Here is a 27,162-nt window from a genome sequence, read left to right as displayed (position 1 = left end):
AAACCACTTACAACTGAATACCAGCAAAACCAAGGAGCGGGTGGTGGATTTTATTAGGCCCAGGCCCCTCACAGACCCCGTGATTATCAGAGGTGACTGTGTGCAGAGGGTGCAGACCTATAAATACTTGGGACTGCAGCTGGATGATAAACTGGACTGAACTGCCAATACTGATGCTCTGTGCAAGAGAGGACAGAGCCGACTATACTTCCTTAGAAGGCTGGCATCCTTCAACATCTGCAATAAGATGCTGCAGATGTTCTATCAAACAGTTGTGGCGAGTGCCCTCTTCTACGCAGTGGTGTGCTGGTGAGGCAGCATAAAGAAGAAGGACGCCTCACGCCTGGACAAACTGGTGAGGAAGGCAGGCTCTATTGTAGGCATGGAGCTGGACAGTTTGACATCCGTGGTAGAGCGACGGGCGCTCAGCAGGCTCCTATCAATTATGAAGAATCCACTGCATCCACTAAACAGTGTCATCTCCAGACAGAGGAGCAGCGACAGACTTCTGTCACTGTCCTGCTCCACTGACAGACTGAGGAGATCGTTCCTCCCCCAAATTATGCAACTCTTCAATTCCACCCAGGGGGGTAAACGTTAACATTATTCAAAGTTATTGTCTGTTTTTACCTACATTCTTATTACTCTTTAATATTGTTTTCTTTGTTGTTTTTTTTTTTGTATCAGTATGCTGCTGCTGCTGCTGGAGTATGTGAATTTCCCCTTGGGATTAATAAAGTATCTATCTATCTATAATAATGAAATAAAAAATGGTCTGCATATCGTATCTGTAGAGCTTTTTTGGTATCTCAGTTTCAGTATAATTTTCAAGACACGTGTAGATAAACATGCTGATTCTGTATAGATAAATTGGAGGATTCTAACATCAGATGTAAAGTTATTTTGAAGCCAGTTACAAGTTTTACAACAAAGTAATGTGATCATACCCTATAGCCTTTAAAATTGACAGCAGAAAATATTGGGACTACTCCTAAACGCAAAGACTGCGTTTTTTACAGTTTCTGTGCAACTCATTTTTACATTTTGTATAATTTACATTTCAGATTATAAAAACGACTGCACACTTAAAACTTTGCCCTCCTTATGATAGATGGCAGCACAAACATTGATAAACACACACGATGGAAATCTCTTCACATTGGCTCTTTCGTTCGTGCAACACCCTACTACCGTTGAGCGCGGCGCCTTTTCACAATTGGTCAAGAGATTTATAGGCCCGCCCACCTGACATCCTACCTTTAAATGACAGGGTCAGCAAGTGTCAATCAGCTTAGCGTCCAATCGTATTTTACGAAGGAAAGAAGGCGGGGCAAATTGTTCGTTTTTTTTTTTCTTCCTGTGGGGAGCGTGTGTTAAGGAAGGAAAGAAAAACAAACTCGGTGCGAGTTTGTGTTCAAAAAGCAGGTATCACGGATTGTGGGTCGTGCAGCGGGTGTCGCGCACGGTGACACCTCAAGACAGGCCTCCAGTCACAGACATGGTTGCAGTCCGCTGACCTGGAGCATCGATGACTGGCTTGCCGCGATGCTGTTACCAGGACGCGCACCCCCCCGGGGTCCCAGTATGATCTATGCCAGGCTCTGAGGAAGGCGTGTGTGCAGCGCGATGCTGTGATTGCTCGAGGTGGGCATTTGTGCAGTTTCTTGTCACGTGTCCGGTTATTAACACGCATTTTGAGATTTTCGCGTGCTTATTTATTTCACAGTTTGGGCCTGTTATTGATCTCTATGTATACTTGGTGCTTCTTACTTGCCCATTTTCATCCAGTACCACTGCATGTTTGATAGCACATGTTACGTTTCCCGCGAATGTAGACGACAAACGAAAGACACTCCGTTTAGAAAAAGAGAAAGTGTAAAAAGCGACACCGAAGAGAAGAATGGAGCAGGTTGAAACAATTGCCACTTTTGTCGCACCCTGTAAGGCAAAGCCTAAAGGAGACACAGGTCAGGAAGTCGATGGGTAGTGTTTACGCGTGCGCATGCGCTGCTGCTGAGTTCCCCAGGCGCTTATAAACATGTTAAAAGGAATAAAGAATTAAGTCAAGCCTTTTAGTAAAGTATACATGCTTCTAAATGGGTTTAGGGCATATAGTAGTATCGATTGCAACAGTAAAAAAAAGCAAATTGATTAAAAATGTATCGCAGTTTCAGAGGAGGCCTGGGTTCGCTTCCCGGGTCCTCCCTGCGTAGAGTTTGCATGTTCTCCCCGTGTCTGCGAAGGTTTCTTCCGGGTGCACCGGTTTCCTCCCACAGTCCAAAGACATGCAGGTTAGGTGCATTGGCGATCCAAAATTGACCCAAGTGTGTGTGTGCCCTGTAGTGGGCTGGCACCCTGCCCGGGGATTTGTTCCTGCCCTGCGCCCTGTGTTGACCCTGTGTTAGAATATAGCTGGATGGATAACGACTGACTGATTTAAATGTATAGTACTGTATTTTTAGAGAAGTTCATGTCATTTTGTTAGTTATTATGCTTTCATAATTCAGTTTAGAATTGGTTGTTGAGCACATTGGATTTGACACTTTTTATTACAGATAATAGCCCGCGGTGCAATATATTTTATTACTTTCACTTTAAAAAGTACATATATATGAATGTGAGCTGTTTGCAGTAAGGAACATAACTTCTAATTTCTGTATTCTTATTAGTAAACAAAGGTAAAATAGGAAAATACTGTGTGTAGTTATTTTTAAATAGTACCTTATTTGCCCCATTTAGCTTGTAGAGAAGCTCAAGAAATATATAAATATTATAGCAAACCTGTAAAACACACCTCCAATGTACACAAGAAACACATCATAGAACAAAAAAACCTGACTTGGTTAATGCTAAGAGTGCAGTAACATTAGCATTCCTTGACACATTTCTGATGAATAATTCTTTGGTCAAATGTCATCCATGTTAGTGTGTCATAGAGTATTATTGGCAGCAGGGTGAGAATGTGTCCCATAATCAAGCCTCCTTTTTTTAATTAACTTGTAATTTGGTAGGTCTTTATTGAAGTGATGTTACCAGCTCAGGACCTACCTGCATAGTTATAAAATATTTAAAAGATGTCACTACCCGCATTCAAGGAATGCTGTCTTGAAAATGATACAAATTACACTTTATCAACGGTGTGTGGTTGGTATAGTTTTAGAGCAACATTCTAGTGCAGAGTAGATATTGTCTTATAGTTCTTAAATGCTAGTTTGCTCCCAGCTTTGGTGCCTTCTTTGTGGGATTTGGTTGTTCTTCTGGGCTTCCTTCAACAACTTTAATTTCCTTCTACAGCCCATGTGACTGTGATTCTGTTATTGTTCTTTAATTGTCTGGCATGTTCCTACAATAGGCTTATATTCTGCTTTGGGCTGTTTCTTGTTTTGTGTGCAGAGCTGTACATCTTCTTGAAACACAATAATTGAAAAAAGAAACACACTTGAAGACTGGGAGAACATTCACACTTTACAAAAAAATATAATAAGGAAAACTGGTTCTAAATGATATGAAGTACATCCGTACTCAGTCATGCTGGATCAGTTTAGCCTAACTTACGTAATTCGTGAGGTAACCAGAAATCTAGAAGAAAACTGCTTACAATATATAGTGAGCTATATGTAAGCTTAACAGAGAAGTTTTTTGCTATATATGGATTATGCAGATGTATAGGGCCCCCAAGCTGCAAGTTTTGACTCATTATATTTGGGGAGTATTATCATTACCTATATGTTTGTAGCAATTTAAGCCCCATCACGTGTTTAATGAAGCACTTATATGCTTAAAATTTTAAATGTAGGATATAAATAAAACTAAGCTGCAATAATAGGAATGTTTTGGGTTGTGTTTGTGTGGTGATCAATTCAAAGTCAATAATTATCACTAGGCTGTCGTGTCGCACAATGAGTGATGTCTGCTGACAGTTATGATGGGATGACTCATTGACAGTCGCACATTAGGGGCCTCATGTATAAATGGTGCGTATGACCGTTTCCACACTCGCATCACAATGTATAAAAGCTAAACTTGACGTAAAGTCATGCACATTCTCACACCAGCTCAATTAATTTTGTGTGCAATTTTTTGGCTCTTTTTTGCAAACTGGCGGCACCCAGCATCAAAGCAGTGCTACTGTTCCTTTGTGGTTTCCCTTTCTTTTTTGGATTCACATCCCTGACGCGGCTTTATGAAATATAGTGAAATTAGCCGCATATCGTTTATTAGTTTTAAGGCATCTGATTGTAATCAATCTGTAATAATATAATGGTCCACAGAATGGCCAAACTATTCCAAATACCATAGCTGCTTTAGTGTTGTTACTCTCAGTGCACCACTCAAGAGTATTTTAACCCACTGTATCTGAGTATGGAATCAGAACTCTACAGCAGTTGATTGGAAAGAGGATTATCATGATACAGCATCAAGCTCACGCTGCCTCAGCCATGTGCACAGTTTATTTGAACTTCACCCATATGGCAAACGCTTCAGAGCCTTTCCCGTAGGGACGTCTCAGTTCAGAAACAGTTTCATTCCAAGAACTCCAAATGCACTCAATCATTCCATCAAGTGCTCCTGGTAGAACTGTTTGTACTTATAAGTACAATCACCTCACTGTAAACGTGTAATATAGTTGTAATATTGCACAACCTGAGCCACTTTATGAACCATTTCACTATCTGCACTATATGTACATGTATATTGTACTTATGTTTTCATATTATCGTATTTTTCGCTCCATAAGACGCACTTTTATTTCCCCAAAAGAAGGGTGGAAATGTCTGTGCATCTTTTGGAGCGAATATTGCGTCACAGACGGTGATGTGTATTACCTGACAGAAGTCGACATCCAGGGGTAGAGGGCGACAATCAGCTGTTACTGGCAACAAAATGGTACGTCACGTTACAGGCATTCCCTCTCTGCTTGGAGGAATGTTAGACTCGTTGACGCGCCATCTAAATCTTGCATGTGCATGAGTTACAAAATGTAAACAAAGGCAAGATAGCATCGACATCTCACAAGGGAGCGAAGAGAGTGCAAAAAACAAAATACTCAGCAGACGATGTTTTGCACATTATTGCTGAGTCGGACTGATTTTTTAGAATCTGATTTTGTTGAGAGTGATCAGGAGATTGAGCAAGCGAGTGAGGAACTGGAATAAGCTGATCAGACACCAGCCGATGCCGCTCCAGCTGAGCGCATTTGCGCAGCTGATGCACCTACGGCAAGGTTCGTGTGGGAGGAATACCAAGACATTGATCCTTGGGAGCCAAACTGGCAACCGGACTTCACAAGACAGCTTGGCTTGCTGTTGGACATGACAGATTACCAGCCGCTGGACTACTTCAGGCTGTTTTTTTCCTGAGGCTGCCTTTCAGCTACTGTCAGACGAGACAAACAGGTACGCAGAGCAATTTTTTTGAATCGCGGGCTGCACTTGCATCGCATTCTCATTTTGTCAAAGAGGGAACCCACAACAAAAGTCAAGATGAAGGGCTTTGTGACATTATAAATATAGATGGGACTAGACTTGCGATATAACTTCAGGGAGCATTGGTCCAAACGTGTTTTGTCCCCTGGTGGCTTTGGACAGGTTATGCCGTGTGATGATAGGTACGTGCTCCTGCAAAGTGATTGTGAGCAGCTGAGCTTTATAAATTCTGACACTAGTGCTGAGGAGTTCTTGGGGTTTCCAGAAAACTAGAAGAGTGCATGAACCTTAAAGTCTCTCCTCATTTGTTAATGGCAGTGATGATGGTTCTTAATACCACTGTTGACTTTACATAGTTGAAATATTCTGCTATATTTTATTAAATATATTAGTACACCATTTGTTTCAGAATATTTTTTTTCTTGTTTTCCTCCTCTAAACCTAGATGCGTCTAATGGTCAGGTGCGTCTTAAAGAGCGAAAAATACGGTATATAGTTCATTGTTTTGTTTTTTTATCATTATTTTTATTTTATCATTTTATAGGAAAATAAGTTTATGGAGGATTTGCATATTGAATCTCATTGTACCATACGATAACAATGAAGGAATTCAATAGAAGAAAGTATGTATTTGCATATGATGACGACTGGCTTCTAAGTCGATTTAGATTTCCAAGCGCTATCTACTTGGAGCTCTCGATATAATTTTTAAGATGAAATGCAGTAAAGTATGTATATTACATTATACAGATAAATTTTTAACTTCATTTAAATAATGTATATTGTTAATAATTAAACGTGTGGGCATGATGGCGCAGTGGTAGCAATGAGCTGGCACCCCATTTGGGGATTGTTTCTGTCTAGTGCTATATGCTTGCTGGGATTTGCGCGACTGTGGATGGATAGATGGATGGAATAATTAAACATGTACTACGAACATATTTCAATGTTCCTTAAAAGTTTTGAAGAATCGGCGTTCTAAGCTTACAGATGACTAGAGATTTATTGCAGAGCTTGTGTGGTGATTGGTTACTTGGAGAAAGAAAAGGAAGGACAGGAATTGGGGGTTAGTACGTTTGAAAGAGACAGTACTGCTGCAATAAATTATTTCATTGAGGGTTGAGCAAGGCGCAGCAAGCATCTTGCGGGAGGCTGGAGCAATCTTTGGATGGGGTGCCAGCTTGTTGCTACCACTGTGTTTAATACATGCTTTAATTCCTGTCATCATGAAAATGATATCAAATATACATCTTTGTATTTATTTATTTTGTATTTATTTATTAATTTTATTGTAATCATTCCATACAAATAGATCAATTTATAACCAAACAAAATTGAAGACAAATCAAACCCCACCCCTGAGAAGGAGATCTTAGCCGAAGGAGAATTGTTTAGGGCTTTTTAATAAGGCAACAATAAACAAAAGAAAGGGAGAAATAAATCTATAGGTAAATAAGAAATGGAGAAGGGAATTAAATGCGGTAATAGTTATTTCTCTTATTCTAAAATAATATTGATTAGATTCTGCCAGGTTTTGAAAAAATTTTGTACAGATCCTCTAACTGAGAATTTGATTTTTTCCAATTTCAAATAATATAAAACATCGGTTTCCCACTGACTTATCAGAGGAGAGTTGGGATTCTTCCAATTTAATAGAATAAGTCTGCGTGCCAAAAGTGTAGTGAATGCATTCACCGTTTGCTTGTCCTTCTCCACTTCAAGTCCATCTGGAAGAACACCGAACACAGCTGTTAATGGGTTAGGAGGAATTGTGATACCAATTTACAAATTTTGGTCCAAAATGATGTTAGTTTGGTGCAGGCCCAGAACATGTGACATGTGACCCAGTGAGACAGGAGCTTGGTTGCAGCGTTCGCAGGTTGAATCTTGCCCTGGAAACATTTTGGACAGTTTTAAACGAGACAGATGAGCTCGATATATAATTTTTAGTTGAATAATTTTATGCTTTGCGCATATGGAGCTCGAGTGAATTCTCTGCTTTGCTACCTTCCACTCCTTTTCTGATATATTGATTAAGAGATCTTCTTCCCAATCTCCTCTTGGAACTTTGAAAGGTAGTGACTCTAATAGGATTTTATATAATGCGGAAATGGTGTTTAATTCCTCGAAATTGAGCAGTATTTTTTCCAGCATTGTGGAGGGTACGCGGTGGGGAAAATCGGGCAATTTCTGTTTAACAAAATTTCTAATTTGAAAATAGTGAAAGAAATGTGTAGCTGGGAGGTTGAATTTTGAATGTAATTGTTCAGAAGATGCAAATATGTTGTCTATATAAAGATCTCTGAGCATTTTAATCCCAAAACTTTTCCAAGTATTAAAAACTGGATATGTTTGCGAGAGTTGAAAGAGGTGGTTCTCTTGCAGAGGAGCCACAGATAAAAGATTTTCCATCTTAAAATGCTTTCTAATTTGGTTCCATATTCTGAGTGAATTAAGCACAATTGGGTTATTAGTATATTTGCGATAACTTGCATTTATTGGAGAGCAGAGCAGGGAGTATAATGAAGTATTACAGGATTTTACTTCTATTGCGGACCAAGCCTGTGTATGTTCATATATTTGTGTCCAGGTTTTTATGGCTTGTATGTTTGCTGCCCAGTAATAAAACTGAAAATTAGGTAAAGCCATGCCACCTTCTGCCTGAGGTCTTCGTAGGGTTGCTCTTCGGTTACGTGGGTGTTTTGAGTTCCAAATGAATGAGGTTATTGTTGAATCTAACTGTTTAAAATACGATTTATTGATATATATTGGAATGTTTTGAAATAAAAAAAGAAGTTTAGGAAGGATATTCATCTTAACAATGTTAATTCTTCCGGCTAGAGTGAGATGAAGGGTTGACCATCTATGCAAGTCTTGCTTAATTTTTTCCATGCAGATGGCAAAATTTTGTTGATAAAGAGCTTTATGTTTACTTGTGATATTTACCCCTAGGTATTTAAACTGATCTGCTATGGTAAAAGGTAGGGTGTCCAATCTAATATTATATGCTTGTGAATTCACTGGAAAGAGTATACTTTTATTCAGATTAATTCTGAGACCGGATATCTTTTGAAATTCTTTTAGTGCTGTTAAAACTGCAGGGACAGTGTTTTCTGGGTCTGATGTATATAAAACCATATTATCTGCATATAGAGAAATTTTCTGTTCCAGTCCTTCTCTGACAATCCCTTTTATCTGATAAGAATTTCGACAGTGAACCGCCAGTGGTTCAATGGTGATTGGAAACAGCAGTGGCGGCAAGGGACATCCTTGTCTGGTACCACGTTCTAGCTTAAAGTAGTCTGAGCAAATGTTATTAATATAAACTGAAGCTTCTGGATTGGTATACAGTAGTTTGATCCAGGCACAAATATTCGGGCCAAACCCAAATTTCTCCAATGCAGTGAAAAGTTAGTTGCATTCAATCATATCAAATGCTTTTTCTGCGTCTAATGATAGTAATATCTCTGGTGTGTTTGATTTTGCTGGTGAATATATAACATTAAACAAGCGTCGGAGATTGGAAGATAGGTGTCAGCCTTTAATAAATCTAGTTTGATCCTGTGATATTACAGAGGGCAGCACTTTCTCCATCCTTCTAACTAGAATTTTTGAGAGTATCTTAACATCATTATTCAGGAGTGAAATTAGTCTGTATGATGCACATTGTAGCAAGTCCTTATTTTGTTTAGGAAAGACGGTGATTAATGCTTGACGAAATGTTTGAGGTAGTATTCGGTTGTCTCTAGCTTCTGTAAATGTTGCCAATAAGAGGGGAGCTAGCTGAGTGGAGAATTTCTTATAAAATTCTACGGGGTAACCATCAGGGCCTGCTGATTTCTCGCTTTGAAGTGACTTTATAGCATCTAGTAATTCTGTTAGAGTCAGAGGTTTATCCAGTTCCAAGCATCTATTTCTGGTGTCTGTAATGTATCCAGAAATGCATTAGATTGTGTGTTGTCTTCTTTGAGCTCAGTAGAATATAAGGATTTATAATAAGCTCTAAATGCGTGCATTATATTTTTATGGTCAATAATTTCTTCTCCATTCGTGTTGGTGATTACTGGTATTGCATTGCGAACTTCTTGTTTGTGAATTTGTTGAGCTAAAAGCTTATTAGCTTTTTCTCCGTGTTCATAGTAATGATGTCAAGACTTATAAATAAGTTGTTCAGTTTCTTTAGTTGTTAAGATGTTAAGTTCTGTATGCAGGGCCTGCCTTTTCCTGTGGAGAGCTTCACTTGGACGCCTGGCTTGTTCTTCATCTATTCTAGTAATTTCGCTTCTTAGCTCTGACACTTTCTTGGTTTCTAATTTATTTCTGTGGGAAAAATATGCAATAATATGTCCTCTTAAGAAGGCCTTTAGAGTTTCCCAGAGTGTTCCTGCAGAAACCTCTGTGGGCGTGTTTGTCTCTAGGAAGAAGCTGATTTGTTTGGATATAAATTCTGTGCAGTTCTCGTCTGCCAATAGAAGAGGGTTAAGGCGCCATCTGCGAGGTGAGTGTGAGGGGCTTAATGATTTTAGCTCCCTACATCTTAGTATTTAAATTGTTCAGAGAGCTGTAATATCATGAATGTGATGTATTCTGTCCGTGTAAGAGAGTGCCCATTTAAGAAGCACATAGTGATTTACACACATAGAGTACATAGAAGAACAAATAGAATACAAAGCATTTAACGTGCTATTTTAGTTACGATGGGATTTGAGAAACTAGTAAATTAAATGATTTTAAGATGAAGTTTATGATGTTCTACTTTAATGACAAAATAAACTCTGATTAAAGTGGAAATTTTGAGATTAAAGTTGACATTTCAACCTTTTTTTTTTTCCCACTGTGTCCCTATTTTTTATTTCTTTTCTCTGTACCCGAATACGCTTCCAAATGACACTCAGATGGTGGGCTTTGACTCGCTTTTTTGCAGCGACTTTGATATCTGACCACTTCATATTTATTTTGGGCACTGTGCGTATTTCTGAAGTTGAACTTTTGAGTTTCTGCGCCTCTCTGTGTCACTCGATCAACTTCCTTTTGTTGTGTATACCACTGCTTAAACCAACAAATAGTACATTTTTCCTTGCCTCGAACTTGGTATTCGCTGAAATTATTTTTTTTTTTTTTCCCTGTGCTCTTGCCATTGTCTTTTCACAGAATGCTGAACGTAAGGGGCTATTTATATTGATTTGCATATTCAAAGAGGCGTAATTCTGTGAAGAACCAGTTTGGGGAGGCAGGCGCATGCATGTGCGTTATATTTTACGCTGGCCAGAATTTATGTAGCAGAAGAACATGGAAGTTGGCGTACACAAATATTTTCTGGATTTTTTTTTGAGTGTGCGCCACGTTTTACTGTGAATTCTACGCATGCTGTTATACATGAGACCCCAGGTGAGAAGGAAATAACAGTAGCCAAAGCCACATCGATACCTAAGATGGTATCAAAAAGGGCTTATCCCTCTGGTGCAAAAAACATAAAAAGAAGAAACTTGAAGAAGAAAAATGTGCACACAATAAAGGTAAAGCATTTGTCAGTGATGTTACAATAGATCAGATGTGGGAAGTAATGAAGTAAAACAACTCCGGTACTGTTAAGTAGAATTTTCATGTAGACTCTGTAACTTTATTTTAATATTTTATTTGACACTTTTACTTTAACTCACTACATTTTAAAGAAAAGAAATCTGTGCTCCCTACAATACGAAAATATCTTGCCAACAAGTTGCTGCATCTGAAAAACAGGGGATACTAGGTCACATAATTTTATTAAATTATTTGCATATATATGTGAAATTGAGGGACTATCCCATTATATATTTATTTGTACATTTTTGATTTCATCATATACAAAACATTAAGCGCATGGGAGAAAAGAAAAAGGAACAGCACAGGCAGCAACTGTGGTGATTTAAACAGTGTAGATCTGATCAAACCAATGTCAGCCAACGCTGGATTTATTAGTGAGATCGAAGATACAAGTAGGTCAGAAAATATGCCCAATTCAAGTGGTTGGCACAAAAGCAAGCCTTGGTGAATGCGTTTCCTTTGTGCCAACCATAAAAATATGAGGTGATAGTATTCAAAATTCACCCTCTGATCTTAAAACACATAAAGGTAAGCTTGCTCACATGAACATTTGTTTGACTTGCAGTTTAGATATATTGATTATTGAAATGATAACTAAAAATTAATTGAAATAATCTATTAATATTAGAGAAATGTATATTGTTGGGGTTTTTTTTTTTTGTTTTTTTTTCCTTTGACATTATTGGTATAGGCTACTAAGTTAATCTAAATATGGTGAGCTTGCAAAACTGATTTTTATTTACGTATATATTATATTCACACACCTATATATAGGTTAATACTGATAAAGATATATGGGGAGATAATTAGCTGGAATGAAAGCCAAAGAAATAAGATAAATTCAAACCCAATTAATTTTAATAATAAAATTGTTTAATATTAATTAGTTCAAGAGTAGTTATTAGACTTATAAGTAATGTATAAGACTTTTTGACAGATTTTTGTAACTGAAGCACTTAGGGCATGTTTGTTATCATTGTATTTCTGATTGTGTCTTTTCGCTTTTACTACTTGAAATAAATAATTGTTTATTAGACATCTTCTTATATCTGATTCTTAATCAGAGCAATTTTCAACTAAAGGAAATTTTTACTTTTATACTTGAAAGTAAATTTAAGATGTTATACTTTTACTTGGTAAATGTGATTAACACATGCTTCGAATTTTACCAGAGTATTTTTATAGATGAGAACTTTTACTTTTACTTAAGTAATGCATTTCCATACTTCTGCCACCTCTGCATTGGGTACATCTTTTAATTGCAAGCTGTGCAGTGCCTTGATACTCTTCTCTCTGCCTGTCTGTCTCTTTCTCTGATTGCTGATCACTGCGATGAGAATGATTCTCTCCCTTTATATCACTCTCTCATTAATTTACTCTTGTTTTTATTACTTTAAAGAGATAAAAGCAGAAGAAGTCTGAATGTGACAACTTTGAAATTGGTTGCGTGCTTTAAAAGAACACTGAATATTGCAGTGCTTAGCTATATGTATTAAAAAAATTCTGTATTTGAGGAAACTGCTGCATCTGTTGAATTTATGAATATCGAGGAGCCACATTTTTACCTTTTTATTGTAATTTTCTGTAGGTTTAAATTGTTTGGGTCAACTTGATATCATTAACTTGAATTTTATATTTACAAATCAGGACTGTTTTCATCTTAAAGTGTAACTGATTGATTCATCGCCACAGACTGAATTCCCCCCATTGTAGTTTAACAAAACAGGGGCCCGCAAAAAGCTAGAAACATACAGTAGACCTATGATCAGATTGGGATCTGAACCTTGTGTTGCATCATTGTGTTTTACAACATTGATTTGTTTATGATAAGGTAGCTGTAAAAGTGACTTAATTCAGTTGGCTGATGCACTGTAGCTAAAGTTAAAAAGAAAATTAAAATTGGAAGTAACCAAAATATATCACAGCCATTTCTCTTACTGATGTATTGTGTTCTGATAGATGGATACAGTTTGACAAGCTAGCAGCTTAACACTGGACCACACTAGAGCAGATTTAAAATCATAAAGAAGGCAAAGCGTGAGTGGTGATAAAACCAGCATAGTATTCCAGTATATTGAGGAACTCCTTGCCTTCTCTGATTCTATAAAACTTAATAAACTTTCACAAGTGACAGTAAGGCAAAGTCTAAATGAAGTTAACCAAAATAAGAGTTGACATTTTTTTAGAAATTTAAAGAATTGACTAAAATTTCTTTCCACTACTATTTTGTTTGCCATTTTTTGTTGATAATACAAGGACAACCATGTAATAAACTATAGTTGTTTATTCAGCATACTTTTATTTACAGTCCCAGATAACAGTGTAAATGAACTTTGACTTATTTATCAGTTGAACATGGTATCTAAAGAACACAGTTGAAGTAGATTTTAGAAACACATTTGGCTACTGTTTACGTGATCAAAACATATAATGACATCCTTCTCCTCGTTGCTAAATTAATTGAAATTGACATGGTACTTGTGACTAATTTATGGTTCTGCAGTTTATTCAAGATAGAGAAATGTGGTAAAATTGTTCACCCCAGCTTATAAAACCATTAAAAAGCTTATAAAGCTTCCTTATGAATTACATACAACACACTGGACAAGTTGCTGTTCTACAGCAGATTGCCATAATCGTGATTTAGCAGATTGAAGATTTGTGTAAATGAACATTTCATGAAACACAGCAATGGTGACAAACCTAGCTCCTAAATATCCACAGAGGTTTTCATTTTAGTCACTTCCCTGATTAGCTGGTTGCTACTGTAAATGGAACATATTTGAAATCCCAAGCTGTGTAATTAAATAAAATACTGTATATCAGTACCAGAAAGAATTGTAAAATAGGTGACAGGAAATACCTGTAGTCATTGCTGTCCTACAGGAAAACAATTTGAAACTCTTACATTAGAACTTGGCAGTGCTCATTGTAGGATGCCAGCCACTATACTTTTTTTCCAGTTATCCATCGTCCAGTGTTTGTTCCTTTGGCCATTTTTATCCTTTACTTTTAATTTGTCAGTTCAGATATGACTTTTTCATTTAACCTCTGCCTTTAAGGCAAGTTTCTCTCTTTTTTAATGTTGCAGGTGACACTCATATTTGGAGGGTACTATTTAAGGAAATATTCATATTGAGGTGTGTGTTTCTTGAGACTACAAACTTCTGATGTTCTTATTTTTGTGCAGTTGTGTATTTGGGCCTTCAACTTGTTTTTCTGTTCTATTTAGATACAGTTTGCCCTCTTCTTTCAAGACAGTAGTGGACAGCTTTGTCTTAAGTTTTTTTTCTGAGAGTGTTGCATGGAATAGCTCATTTCTGTAAACAACAACAGACTGACCTGCTTCTTCAGGATGCATTTCATTTTGGCCATTTTTAATCCAAAACTGAACTGTAGGAATGTCAGTACCTTGCAACACAAGGAAGTACAATTTACTTACTTTATTGAGCAGAATACCATGTTTTAGCGGTGGTAATATAATTGCAAAGGTTTCTCAAATAGCCAATTAGCATTTAAATATGATAAACTCACATGACTCATCCCTAATTTAACATTAGCACCCTGGAGTAATGCCTGCTAAAATGGAGCTTTCTGATCATATGTAATTAATTAATTGTAAATTGGTCATTTCAAGCAGTAATAGCATTAGTAATGTCTTGGCTAATTTATATATCAGTTTGAGGGTGCCTTAATGACAAGTGTCAATTTGTATCAATAACATGAAGGTTTATGGGTGTTTCCAAACTTTTAAACAGTAGTGTATATCCTAAATAAATCATACCCATTGGTGAAACATCCAGGAATGGTCCTGGTGGCAGAAATGTATCCTCTGCTATAGAAACCTTTGATATTGCCTAAATAATTATGTAAAGTGCCAGTGTAATCTAAAAGTGAACTGCTATAAAGCTAGGCTTAATTCAGTAAAATGTGGACAAACACTAATACATCTTACTGCTATATTTAAAGAAAGGTAAATGTTATTTAATTTAAATATTGTGAGTTTGAAATACTGGAATCTTTGGTTACACTGGAAATTCCACTTAATCTGTGTTTTTTACATTTTGCTTTCTTTTTCAGCGCTGCTACCTACATGCAAATCTGGGTTCAGTGACAGAAAATCAGAAAACTGAGGTGACTGAGGGTCAGCCTGCAGAAGTTCTTGGTGGTGTGGGAGACACAGTCATGGAAGATAAGCCATCCACAGCACGCAGGGTCCCCATCATTGAATGGGAGCACCTTGACAAGAGACGCTTTTATGTGTTGGGAGTGTGTATGACAATGTTAATTAGAGTCAGTGTCTACCCATTTACGTTAATCCGGACAAGACTACAGGTACAGCGAGGAACTGCTCTTTATGGTGGGACGTTTGATGCATTTGTTAAAATTCTACGTCAGGAAGGACCAGCTGGACTCTACAGAGGTTTTATGGTTAACAGTTTTACTCTTGTGTCTGGCCAGTGCTATGTCACAACATACGAGCTTACCAGGAACTATGTGTCTCGGTACACTGGAAACAACTCTATTAAATCACTAGTGGCAGGGGGTAGTGCATCCTTGGTAGCTCAGAGCATTACTGTGCCCTTCGATATTGTTTCCCAGCACCTAATGATGCAAGGCCAGAGGGGAGGATGCATTGGTCGCTTTAGAGTGAAGTTATCAGAGGAAGCTGGAAGTCAGAAGTTTCATCTGGGGCAGACACGTGACATTGTTGTGCAGATTTTCCGTGCTGATGGATTTCGTGGATTCTACCGGGGGTACTTGGCTTCCCTGCTTACCTATATCCCCAATAGTGCTATCTGGTGGCCATTCTACCATTTCTACACAGGTAAGCTTTGTGAATTCTTGTTTTTTATGATTTGCATTGAGCAGTGACTTAACAGAAGTGGTATTGAGATATCTGGCACTTTATTTATTCAGTGTATTGCTTTTTTATGTCACATTATTGCCTCGGAGTTTTGAAATATATTAGGTTTGTTTTTAATATTGTAACATACAATGTATACTTAAAGCCATTTTACTATCTGATATCATTCTGGAAGCTAGATCTCTTCTGGTTTTGAACTTGAAAATGGATAGAGTCATGGGCAACCAGAGACTATCCAGAAATGATTAAGTGAACGACTAAAATCCAGTCTCTGCCGTTGAGTTATCATATCAAATGTCACTATTCTCATGTAAGGAGAGTCTTTTTTTTCTTTCTTTAGTCTTATTTAATGGCAAAAACGCACATATGAGTTAAGGCAAAGAAAAGCTGCTTTTCTTTCTCATTAACCAAAATGAAAAACAGCTGCCATCTTTCTCATTTCCCTTTCATTATTGTAACTCAATTGCCACTTTAAAGAGCATTTTAGTGTCTTCAAAGACCACTTAACTAACTCAATAAGTATGTAGGTGGCTGGTAACTAGACACACAATACCAAAAAAGTGGCATAGTGAAAAATATGTATTAAGGCTACCCGAGTTATATTTTTGCTGCATCTGTAAAGTTGGAGGAGGCTCTGTTTAGTTCAGTCACGTGTTATTTTTCACTGCTGCCACCCAACTAGCACACTTAACTGGTGTTAAGTTAGGTCCACACACTATCATTCCAGTAGCTGTTTTTTTTTAAACTAAATATAACTTACACTACTTCTTGTGGTTTGTTTTAAAGTCTGTGTCTGTATTGTTGTTAGCTTAGTAGTTCCCTGACAAACACTCATTGTTTTTACATAATTTTTGAACTGCACTGAATAAAAGCATCTGCTAAATTCAAAATCTGTTTTCCCTTGTCATTAATGGCAATATAAAATAACTCCTATTTCAGATATTCCATTTATTGTTATAGTGTCTTCAGAAATCAGTTTTACAGAGCTTTTACAATGCCAGCAGTGCTCATTTTAGCTACCTCAAACAACCTCAGCCTGCATACTATGTGGTTGCTGAGTTCACACACCATCTCTAGAACAGAGAGACACAATAAAAAAAAAAAAATTAAGTTTTTTTTTGTGTGTGTGTATATATAATATACCTGGGGAAAATAGGTATTGAACTTGTCGATGTTTTTCTCAGTAAATATATTTCTAATGGGGCTATTAACAATCAAATTTTCATCGGATGTCGGTAACAACCCAAGTAATCCACAAATGTACAAAGAAATCAAAACAAGTATGTCTTAAGTTAACTTAACATAACTTAAGTTATATGTAATAAAGTACACAGGGAATAAGTATTGAACATGCTTACTGAAATTTATTTAATACTTAGTAGAAAAAGCTTTTTGGTAATGACCGCTTCAACACGCATCCTGTATGGAGAAACTAGTCACATGCATTGCTCAGGTGTGATTTTTGGCCCATTCTTTCACACAAACTGTCTTCAAATCTTGAAGGTTCTGGGGGCCTCTTCTATGAACTCTGATCTTCGGTTCTTTCCATAGATTTTCAAACTGGATTCAAGTTGGGTGATTGGGACATTCTAGCAGCTTTATTTTCTTTCTCTGAAATCAATTGAGTTTCTTGGCTGTGTGTTTGGGATCATTGTCTTGCTGAAATGTTCAGTCATTTCATCTTCAGCATCCTGCTAGATGGTAGCAGATTCTTATCAAGAATGTCCTGGTACATTTCTCCATTCATCCTTCCTTCAATTATATGAAGTCTGCCAATACCATATGCTGAAAACAGCCCCACACCATGATGTTTTTTGGGGTGATGTCCAGTGCTATTTTTCCTCCAAACATGGTGTGTGTGCGCAATGACATCCAAAGAGTTCAATTTTGGTCTCATCTGACCAGAATATAATCTCTCAGTATTTCATTGGCCTGTCCAAGTGTTGTGCAGCAAACTTTAAACAAGCTTCAACATGCTTTTTATTCAACAGTGGAGTCTTCCGCGGTGAGTGTGCATAGAGGCCATTACTTATTGTTTTCTTTGAAACAACTGTACCTGCTAATTCCAGGTCTTTTTGAAGCTCTCCATGAGCATTCCTTGGCTCTTGGACATTTCTTCTGATTATTCTTTTGACTCATTTGTCACAAATCTTGTGAGGAGCACCTGATCATGGCCATTTTATGGTGAAATGATGTTCTTTCCAATTTCAGATTATGGCCCCAACAGTGTTCACTGGAACATTTAGAAGTTTAGAAAAATGTTTGTAACCAATGCCATCAGTATGTTTTGCAACAATAAGGTTGCAAAGGTCTTGAGAGAGCTCTTTCCTTTAACCCATCATGTGATGCTTCTTGTGTGACACGTTGTTAATGAGAAACCTTTTTATAGGCCATCAATTAGGATTAAACCAGCTGATATTAATTTGCACTGATAGGGGGACAGGATCGCTTGCTAAATGCTGACAGATTTCATCTGGTTTCTTGGCTTTCCATACCTTTTTGCACCTCCTTTTCTTCATGTGTTCAATACTTATCCCCTGTGTCATTCCCCTTTAGTACACATAATTTATGGACTTATTTGTTTTGATTTCTTTGCATGTGTGGACTTGGGTTGTTACCAACATACAGTGACAATTTCATGTCAATATCCCCATTAGAGATATATTTACTGAGAAAAACGTTGATGCGTTCAATACTTATTTTCCCTGTGTGTGTATGTGTATATATATATATATATATATATATATATATATATATATATATATATATATATATATATAAAAATATGCCACCTTCTGACATCTAGGAGCAAAGATGAAAAATGACTTTGTTTTATTTAATGTATTTGTGCAATCATAAGCAATTTTGCTTGGATCTGTGTTTGTGCAGCAAGTGTGAAGTGTGTGTGACTGTGCTTTATCACTGATTATCTCCGTTTGTGTGCAGAGAATCCAATTTTTGTGAATGACTGCACTTACAATGGTTGCATTCCTCTGAATTTTCACATTGGTTTTTTAAGCAACAGTGTACAAGATATACGTAAGTGATTCATGCTTTACAAACACCTCTTGAGAAAAGTCAAAATGTTAGTAATATCAGTATAAAAAGTACATAAACTACAATTGTACATGTAGCACCTAAAGGTTTCCACCTACATTCTGTTGTAGGTGAATATATACTTATTTTTGACATGAATATTAAAATCTCCATTGTGGACACTTTTTGTGACTGAAGACAGAGAAGAAAATTAAAATTAGTAAAAACCTTTTATTGATACATACCAGACAAGGGTAAAATGACAGAGAAATACAGTCCTAGGACACCGCACTTCATCTGCCTCGAGCGCAGATATCCTTGCTCTTTTATACGTTTCTAGTCTCCTGATCGTTGACCACGTAAGCAATAAAAATAGCGTCCTGACTCATTTTGTATTATTCCAATTGGTAAAGTCCTTACCCTAAAGGTATACAGTAATCCCTCCTCCATCGCGGGGGTTGCGTTCCAGAGCCACCCGCGAAATAAGAAAATCCGCGAAGTAGAAACCATATGTTTATATGGTTATTTTTATATTGTCATGCTTGGGTCACAGATTTGCGCAGAAACACAGGAGGTTGTAGAGAGACAGGAACGTTATTCAAACACTGCAAACAAACATTTGTCTCTTTTTCAAAAGCTTAAACTGTGCTCAATGACAAGACAGAGATGACAGTTCAGTCTCACAATTAAAAGAATGCAAACATATCTTCCTCTTCATAGTGCTGTTTGCTTTTAAGTATGCGAAGCACCGCGGCACAAAGCTGTTGAAGGCGGCAGCTCACACCCCCTCCGTCAGGAGCAGAGAGAGAGAGACAGATAAAAAAAATCAATACGTGCCCTTTGAGCTTTTAAGTATGCGAAGCACCATGCAGCATACTTAAAAGCTGCACACAGAAGGTAGCAAAGTTAAGATAATCTTTCAGCATTTTTAGACGAGCGTCCGTATCGTCTAGGTGTGCGAACAGCCCCCCTGCTCACACCCCCTACGTCAGGATCACAGATAGTCAGCGCAAGAGAGAGAGAAAGAAAAGTAAGTTGGGTAGCTTCTCAGCCATCTGCCAATAGCGTCCCTTGTATGAAATCAACTGGGCAAACCAACTGAGGAAGCATGTGCCAGAAATTAAAAGACCCATTGTCCGCAGAAATCCGCGAACCAGCAAAAAATCCGCGATATATATTTAAATATGCTTACATATAAAATCCGCGATGGAGTGAAGCCGCGAAGGGCGAAGCGCGATATAGCGAGGGATTACTGTATTTTCTTGTCACACACATCATTGAAAGAAAACTTCCAGAAAGTATACATGCTTTTTGTCACGTACGCAAAACACAAACAAGTTTGATCATTCTGTTCTATTTTCTGTACTTACACACGTACATTTTGTTCAATTACATCATTTTATGTTTTTACACTCCTCCCTTTTTGAACAAAATGATGTGGGCAATATAATTAAATTGAAATGATTGATGAAGGGGAAGGGGGGGGAAAGGGGATGGGGAGGAGAAAATGGAAGAAGCTATACGAGACATGTGCTCCTCATGTAGCATATATGCCCTTTCCATAGAGGCGGTAAAGTACTTAGATAGAGATCACCACCCATCCTTGAGTAGCCTGAGAGGGTGTGGGTAACAGTCAACAGAAAAAGTATTTTTAAGATAGCCATTTCTTGCAATGCGATGCGTGGATCCAGGCAGGCAGTCCTTCAACTTTCACGGCGTGTGGTGTGGATAGAAGAATTTGGAATGGTCCTCTCCACCTAGGCTGATGCCAGTGTTTCCTCCGAGTATCTCGAACCAGGATCCAGGTGCCCAAGGGAATTGGTAAATCCTTGGAAAGGGGGCTGGTCCTCCAGGCTTGATTAACCTGCTGGTGGATTTCCTTCAACGAGGTTCGCAAACCTGCAAGACTAGAGAGAAGATCATTGTCCACAGTATGCAAATTCACATTTCCTACAACCATGCCAATGGGCATGGGACGTCCGGTCAGAATCTCAAACGGCGATAGTCCCAGTTGTCGGTGTGTCCGTCCCCTTAGTCCCATTAAAGCTAAGGGTAGTGCATCCGGCCATGATAAATTAGTTTGTTCACAAATTTTTGCGAGTTTAGCTTTTAAAGTGCCATTGCATCGTTCTACGATGCCTCCGCTTTGGGGATGGTATTTACAATAATGGTGCACATTAATTTGGAGCCAGGTGGTTAATTCATTTATAACTGAGTTCACAAAATGAGTGCCATTATCTGTTTGTAACTTTTGAGGAATACCCCATCTTGGAATAATCTCTTTAATTAGTGCTTTAGCTACTGTTTTGGCATCGTTGTGTTTTGAAGGGAAAGCCTCTACCCATCGGGAGAACACATCGACAATCACAAGACAATATCGGTACCCTTTAGACGGGGTTAGTTCAATGAAATCCATTTGGAGGTGTTCAAACGGACCCATTGGATTAGGGGTAACGGCGGGACTTACCTGGGTACCTTTTCCCACATTAAACTTTTGACATATTGCACAGCGTCTGCAAAATTGCTCTGCATATGTAGAGAAACCTACAGCTTCCCAATGTTTTTCAACATCTCGAACCATGGCATCTCTACCTGCGTGATCGAGGCCATGGGCGATTTTTGCCATTCCTGGGAAAGAGGCTTTTGGGAGAAAAGGTTTGTTAGTGTGTTTATGAGTCCAGACTCCATCAGAGAGGGACCCTTCTTTGGACCATTTTCTCCTTTCGATATCCGTGGCTGCACTCTGTAAAGAAATAATTTGATTATCAGGATCCTGGTCATTTCTCTGTTGGAATAAAGAAATTGGTGTGTTATTATATGCAGCCTCTTTAGCAAAGTGGTCAGCTAATTCATTTCCTTTGCTAACAGGATCCTGTTTTCCTGTGTGAGCTTGACATTTAACAATCGCTAGCTTCGATGGTTTGGTTATAGCTTCTAAAAGGGATTTGATCAATTTCTGATGTTGGATGGGTTTGCCAGTACTGGTCTTAAATCCCCTTAGTTTCCATAGTGCTCCATGATCATGGCAGACTCCAAAAGCATACCTGGAATCCGTATAAATTGTTACGATCTTCCCTTCGGACAGCTGACATGCTCGAGTGAGTGCTACGAGTTCAGCTGCCTGTGCACTCAAGCTTGATGAAATTCCATTTGCTTCCAGCAGGCGGTCCCCTTGGACCACTGCGTAACTGGTTGAGATGTGAAGTTTTGGCTTGTACTAGGATAGAATGTACAGCGTGAGGCACTTTAACTGTTAGGGGGCTCATGAGAACTACATCCGTGCTTGCTAATACAGCTTCTGTTGTTGCAGCCACAGCACGAAGACACGGAGGAAGTGCTGCGGCCACTGGATCCTGTTTTTTAGAAAAATAAGCCACCGGTCTTTGTTTATCTCCATGTTGTTGCGTCAGTACTGCATTCATAAATCCCTGCTTTTCGTCCATGAACAAAGTGAATGGACGAGAATGATCAGGCAAACCAAGCGCGGGCGCAGAGAGAAGAGCAGTTTTGAGGTCACAGAGAGCCTTCTCAGCCTGTTCATTCCATTGGACCTGGCCAGAAAGGGGGATGCCAGGAGTATTAGCCAATTGTTGCAACGGCTGTGCTCTTTCAGTAAAATTTAGAACCCACTGTCTGCAGTAGCCCAGAATACCTAAAACAGACATAACCTGTTGTTTTGTGACTGGTCTAGGAAGATTTTGGATGGCTGTAATGCGATCGCTAGAGAGAGCTCTTGTTCCATACGTAATGTCATGACCTAGATATTTTACAGTTGTTTTGATTAGCTGCAGCTTAACTTTAGAAACTTTATGGCCATTGTCCCCCAAAAACAGCAACAATTTCTGGGTATCTTTTGTACAATCATCTTCCGTAGCGCTACATATCATTTCCATCTACATACTGTATCCTGTCCGGCCAAAAGCCTTCTAAATTTTGGGAAAGAGCTTGTCCATATACACAAGGGGCTTCAGTGTATCCCTGAGGCATGACGGTCCATGTCCAACGGCGGTACCGCGTTTGACGAGATCGGAATGTACGGCGGAGATGCCAGCCTCTGCTTCGGGAGACAGAGGACATTGGGCACGGTGCGGGCGGAAGGAGGATTTCGGGTGGATCACCAGAGGCTCACAATGGGCTATCCTTCCATAATCATTCTTTCCCTGGGACCATAGTGAATCAGGGAGCATAGAGAGCCAAGAAGGGAAAGTGGTTTGCAATGAACAAGCAAAAGAGGAAGGACGGCACAAAGCGCGATGTACTAAAAAATCAGTTTGAAACACCACTTTAGTTATTAAACGGTCAGGAGTATCAAAAATACCCGGAGTAACTTGTAACCAGTCTGTTCTTTCAAGGCATTTTTCTACCCATGGTCCTATTTCCCCCCATTTAACAGTGCGTGATTTAGCTAAGGAAATATGAGGCACTGAGCCGCCAAGATAATATATATGCTGTGAGCATGTAAGATGAACAGAAGCAGCTGCCTTTGTGGATGAAATAAAAACACAGGAGATGTGAAGGGTTTCGGGGCAAGTACCAGAAGTAAGGAAAGATTCTAGCCAGGGGGTGTCTACTTCTATAGGGAAGTATTGGGCAGTACAGTGTAAAATGTCAGGGGCCTGTAAATTGGGAAAGAGACAAGGGGAAAAAGAGTGTAGGGCTTTGAGGAGAATGGTGTGTGGGGAAATATCTAAAGTCCAAGCTGCAAAAGAGGGTTTGGGGTAAGGGGCAATTTGACACAACAACTTGGGGGTTGAACAGAAAAAACCTTTGTCAGTCATAGAAATAGAAAGAGAAAGTTTTGTCATGAGATCTCTTCCTAAAAGGTTAACTGGACAGAGCTGATTCAAAAGAAAACGATGCAGTAAGGTATGTCCGCCAGGACGTGACTGGACTTGAAGAGGTTTTGATACTTGAAGAAGGTGAGGTTGTCCAGAAGCAGTAAGCACAGTAACAGTCTCGTTCGAGGCAGGGACCTTTGCCAGCGAGAGGGTAGATCGAGTGGCACCAGTGTCGATTAAGAAAATAGTCTCAGTGCCATCAACGAACAATGTCAGTAAAGGATCAGTCTCTGAATTATGGGTGAGCAAAGGTAGTTGAAAAGAGTGGCTGGAGGTCCCTGCGTTTTCCTATGGCCAGTATTGTTGGTCAGGGGTGTCAGAAAAAACAGGTGGAATAGGGGGAGGTGGGGGCTGTTGCTGTCTGTGAGGGCACTCCCGACGAAAATGTCCAGTTTCACCACAGGCGTAGCAAGAGTAGGAATTAGCATTGGAAATTAAGGGAGAGGGAATAAAAGGATTCTTATTGTGGTCAACAGGAGGAGCTCTAAAACCACCTCTTCCTCGTCCTCGTCCCCTTCCTCTAAGGCCATATCCTCGGCCTCGGTCAGGAGTATTCCTGGTATAATAGTTCATCTGTGCTGCCAATAATTTGGCATGAGAGTCCGATTCCTTCTGCTTAGTTTGTTTTTCGGCATGTTCAGCATGTCGTTTGACTTCATCAAACGTGGCACTTTCCCACTCAATACAGGAAGTGCGGACCTTGTTTTGTATATCAAGGCGCAAACCGGAAACAAAAGGTGGAACTGCAGCTCGGGTGTGGTCATCAACATTTTCCAAGCCCGAGTGATTAGCCATAAGGTCTTGAATCCTATGTGCCCATTCATCAACCGTCTCGTCTCTCTTTTGTTTTGCAGCAGAAATAAGGGACCAGTCCGTTCCTTTTTTATATTTTTCTGCAATATTTTGTCTCAACGCCTCCCATTGTGGGTTAAATTCGCCTTCTCCACCTATCCCCTGTCCTCGAGTTAAAGCTGGGTTCCATACCCATGGAACGTCATTGTGGACACCCCTGCTAACAGTGGCCCATGTGGTCCCAAGCTTTCGACGAAGTACCTGGGTCCATTCAGCAGCGTTAGGCTTATACATGCTATCTAACTGATCAAGTTGTTCAACAAATTTTAGTCCTCCTACTTCCTTTGGATCTGGAAGTGCATTCACGACATCTTTTAGTTCTTGGATGTCCCAGTTCCGATTTATCATAACTGTTGTGGGATTTTGGGGTCCGGCTGGATGGGCAGGGTTATAATGGGGATTGGGAACTTCTATTAAAGGGCAAGTAAGTAAAGGTGAAGGATCAGAAGAGAAAAAAAGTTGGAGCTGGTTTGTGAGTGGAGGTTTGACTTCGAGTGCATTTGGAGACGGGGGTTTGTCTAGTACAGGGTGGGTCATCACGATGGGTAGAGGGGTCATAGTGATCTGTGCCTGGGGGATCATCAGGGGAAACTTCTGCTAGTTGTAGTGTAGGGGGGGCAGTCGGAATGGGGGATAGAGGAGGGGATAATGGAGGTGCCTGAGGTTGGTACTGAGGAGGGGAAAAAATAATAGGATAAAGGGGGTCTTTATTTGGATTATTCTTCCTTTTCCTCCCATCTGCCTGTGGTTCAGTGCCTGTCTGAACTTTCTGTAATGTAATTAGTAATTCCTCTTTCTCCTTTTTAGCCTTTCCCTCATTTGCCCGCAACAATTCATTCTGTTTCTGTACTGCTTCTAAATTTCTGTCTTTTATTACTAATTCCCATCTATCGAACATATCCATTCGATACGGTCCACTATTATAACAACCCTGCTTATTCCTACACAGGATCTTCCTAGCTTCCTGTATTTCACTTACATCTCCTGTCCCCTCTATCGGCCAACGCCCACCACTCTGTCTATTCCATTTCTTACATGCCTTCTTGAAATCTAAACCTGTCTTCTTTTCTATAAATTTCCTAGGAGACCCATTTTTACGGGGCGTCTGTTGATCCTCCGAAAATAATTCTTCCAGCATTAATGATTTTGATCCCCCTGTGCGGCGATTAACAGGCTTACTGTTATAAGTTCCCATTATGTCCCCTTGCCCTCCCGGGTCCTGTATTTAATTTTCCAACTATATACTGATTCGCCTAATCCCTTGTACGTATGAATCAGCGAGGTATTAAGTGTGCCACTCACTGTTCCCTTACTGTTCCCTTCTTTTTTCCCAAGGGGAGACACCTAACTATCGGTCCTGTCCCAGTTCCCAGGAGAACACGGTATTGCTATTAGTATGTAGATTTATTTATTCCGTCCTAACAGCAATCCTGCAATCTGTGCTCTTTTTCTGTTTATGTTTCCATACATATATATACCACCCCGTTACTCGTCCCGTTAGCCTGTCCGCTCACATCCCCGGATTCCAGCTCAGGTGACTTCGTGTCCGATTCGGTTCAGCAGAATACTACATCAATACGTCCAGCCGAGTCTAGGATATGGGTGAGGCCAGTATCCTTTCGTCAGACCTTTCGTATGCGTCAAACTGCTTGGGTCAAGTCTCCATCACCTTAAGCAACCCGTTGAGATATGAGTATGACTAGACGGTCAACAGGAAACTCGCCCTCCCGTAATTTAGAAAATAAAAAATGTTCGGAAATTCCCCGGTGCTTACCCCAGCCTGGAAGTGTGCAAGCTCTGTCTGGAAATCCGTTCAGTCACCGTGGATGTAGCAAAGAGGAGACCAGGGGCTCCTCACGCAAGAACTGTCTCAGGACAGGGCAGTCCTAACTTTTGCCGGAGCTGCATGCTCTGCTGCCGGAGCGCTCAAATTGACGGCAGTCCGCTGGTAAGACGGATCACTGAAATGGTCTCGCTGGAGGAGTCGACCGGCCGTCTCTTGCCCCACGTCCGGGCGCCAAAAACTGTGGACACTTTTTGTGACTGAAGACAGAGAAGAAAATTAAAATTAGTAAAAACCTTTTATTGATACATACCAGACAAGGGTAAAATGACAGAGAAATACAGTCCTAGGACACCGCACTTCATCTGCCTCGAGCGCAGATATCCTTGCTCTTTTATACGTTTCTAGTCTCCTGATCGTTGACCACGTAAGCAATAAAAATAGCGTCCTGACTCATTTTGTATTATTCCAATTGGTAAAGTCCTTACCCTAAAGGTATATTTTCTTGTCACACACATCATTGAAAGAAAACTTCCAGAAAGTATACATGCTTTTTGTCACGTACGCAAAACACAAACAAGTTTGATCATTCTGTTCTATTTTCTGTACTTACACACGTACATTTTGTTCAATTACATCATTTTATGTTTTTACACCATCAAGGTATCGCAACGCACAATCATGCTCTAATAACACTGATGCTATTTATAAAAGACCTATTACAGTGGTGCGCAAAAGTATGTAGTACCCTTGAAAGTCTTAATTATCTACATGACT

At 39.3% G+C, this 27,162-nt stretch overlaps 1 protein-coding gene across 2 annotated transcripts in view; it reads left to right on the top strand.

Annotated features, from left to right (window-relative positions):
- Positions 1-1,347: 1,347 nt before the first annotated feature.
- Positions 1,348-27,162, top strand: part of LOC114646754 (solute carrier family 25 member 44-like) — a 43,152-nt gene continuing 17,337 nt past the window's right edge. For both annotated transcript variants that reach the window (XR_007934069.1, XM_028795086.2), the window contains exons 1-2: positions 1,348-1,644; positions 15,090-15,837. Coding sequence is in view for 1 of the 2 variants with exons in the window: in XM_028795086.2 (XP_028650919.1) it covers positions 15,195-15,837 (643 nt within the window). In the remaining variant the exon portion in view is untranslated. The remainder of the gene's footprint in view (positions 1,645-15,089; positions 15,838-27,162) is intronic.

This window comes from Erpetoichthys calabaricus, chromosome 2 (assembly GCF_900747795.2).
Source record: "Erpetoichthys calabaricus chromosome 2, fErpCal1.3, whole genome shotgun sequence".
NCBI classification, from domain to species: Eukaryota; Metazoa; Chordata; class Cladistia; order Polypteriformes; family Polypteridae; genus Erpetoichthys; species Erpetoichthys calabaricus.
This window is presented reverse-complemented; position numbering and strand designations above follow the sequence as displayed.